A 1,214-nucleotide genomic window follows, 5' to 3' on the forward strand; every position below is an offset into this window, starting at 1 on the left:
CTTCTGTTGATATAAATGTAATTTTAATTTAGCTTTTAGCTCCTCTTCTGTTGATATAAATGTAATTTTTAAGTCTTCTCTGAGCGGAGGCTTCAGCGCTCATCTGTCAGGAAACACAGTTATCAGACTCGGCAGCCTCTGTGCTCCCAGTCCACCCAGTTGCTGTTAAACATGTTTCAATGGGATTTACCTGTATAAATAAAGATTGATTGATTGATGTTGAGCCTGGACCCACAGCTTGTGATCCTGCACTGACCCCTCTGTGTGTCTGCAGGTCGCCGCCCGTCCCCGCTCTATAATGCCCCAGTGTTTGCAGCGCCTGCAGTGAGCGATGGCAGCCCAGCTGGTTTCCATAGACAAATACCCGAAGGGAGAGCAGCAGGTGGGTGTAAAGGAGACCTGCGGGCCTGCACAACCTGCTCGGAGGGCGTCACACTCAAACACAACAGCAGCTGGGGAGCTCCTCATTCTTCATATTCCTCTTATTGAGCAGACAAAGAACGCTTGGAGTACGTCGTCTTGAACTCTTGTCGTACTTGACTCCACTGTGAGTGCTTGGAACGTCTGACAGAACGCATCGAGCCGGGTCTTGGGCCAGTGCCTCTCGAACTGGGGGGGGGTTATTATAGCTAAAAATCAAGGATTTTAATTCAAGATCTTTAAACTGAAGGAGGCACGGTGGCTCAGTGGGTAGAGCGGTTGCCTCGCAGCGAGCAGGTTGCCAGTTCAAATCCCAGCCGGGGGCCTTTCTGGGTGGAGTTTGCATGTTCTCTCCGTGCTGAGTGGGTTTTCTCCGGGTGCTCTGGTTTCCTCCCACAGACCAAAAACATGCATGTTAGACTGACTGGCAACTCTGAACTGTCCTTAGGAGAGAGAGAGAGAATGGTTGTTTGTCTCTGTGTCCCTGTGATGGACTGGAGGTCTGTCCATGTGTCCCCCGCCTCTCACACAGTGATAGCTGGATATGCACCAGTGACCCCAGTGACATGAAAAGGAAGAAGTGGGTAAAGATGATGGATGGATGATGGATGGATGGATGGTGGATGGATGGATGATGGATGGAGGATGGATGATGGATGGATGAATGGATGGATGATGGATTGATGAATGGGTGGATGGATGGATTGATGAATGGGTGGATGATGGATGGATGATGGATGATTGATGGATGGATGGATGAATGGATGGATGAATGGATGGATGGATGGATGGAT

The 1,214-nt window shown here is 49.6% G+C and overlaps 1 protein-coding gene across 1 annotated transcript in view; it reads left to right on the forward strand.

Moving 5' to 3' along the window:
- The window catches only part of pknox1.1 (pbx/knotted 1 homeobox 1.1), a 13,483-nt gene that overhangs the window by 1,272 nt on the left and 10,997 nt on the right, over nucleotides 1–1,214 (forward strand). Inside the window, exon 2 of the mRNA XM_037686766.1 lies at nucleotides 275–382. Within this exon, the coding sequence (XP_037542694.1) occupies nucleotides 332–382 (51 nt within the window). The 5' untranslated portion in view covers nucleotides 275–331. The remainder of the gene's footprint in view (nucleotides 1–274; nucleotides 383–1,214) is intronic.

This window comes from Nematolebias whitei, chromosome 13, assembly GCF_014905685.2.
Source record: "Nematolebias whitei isolate Nwh7 chromosome 13, NemWhi1, whole genome shotgun sequence".
Classification (NCBI taxonomy): domain Eukaryota; kingdom Metazoa; phylum Chordata; class Actinopteri; order Cyprinodontiformes; family Rivulidae; genus Nematolebias; species Nematolebias whitei.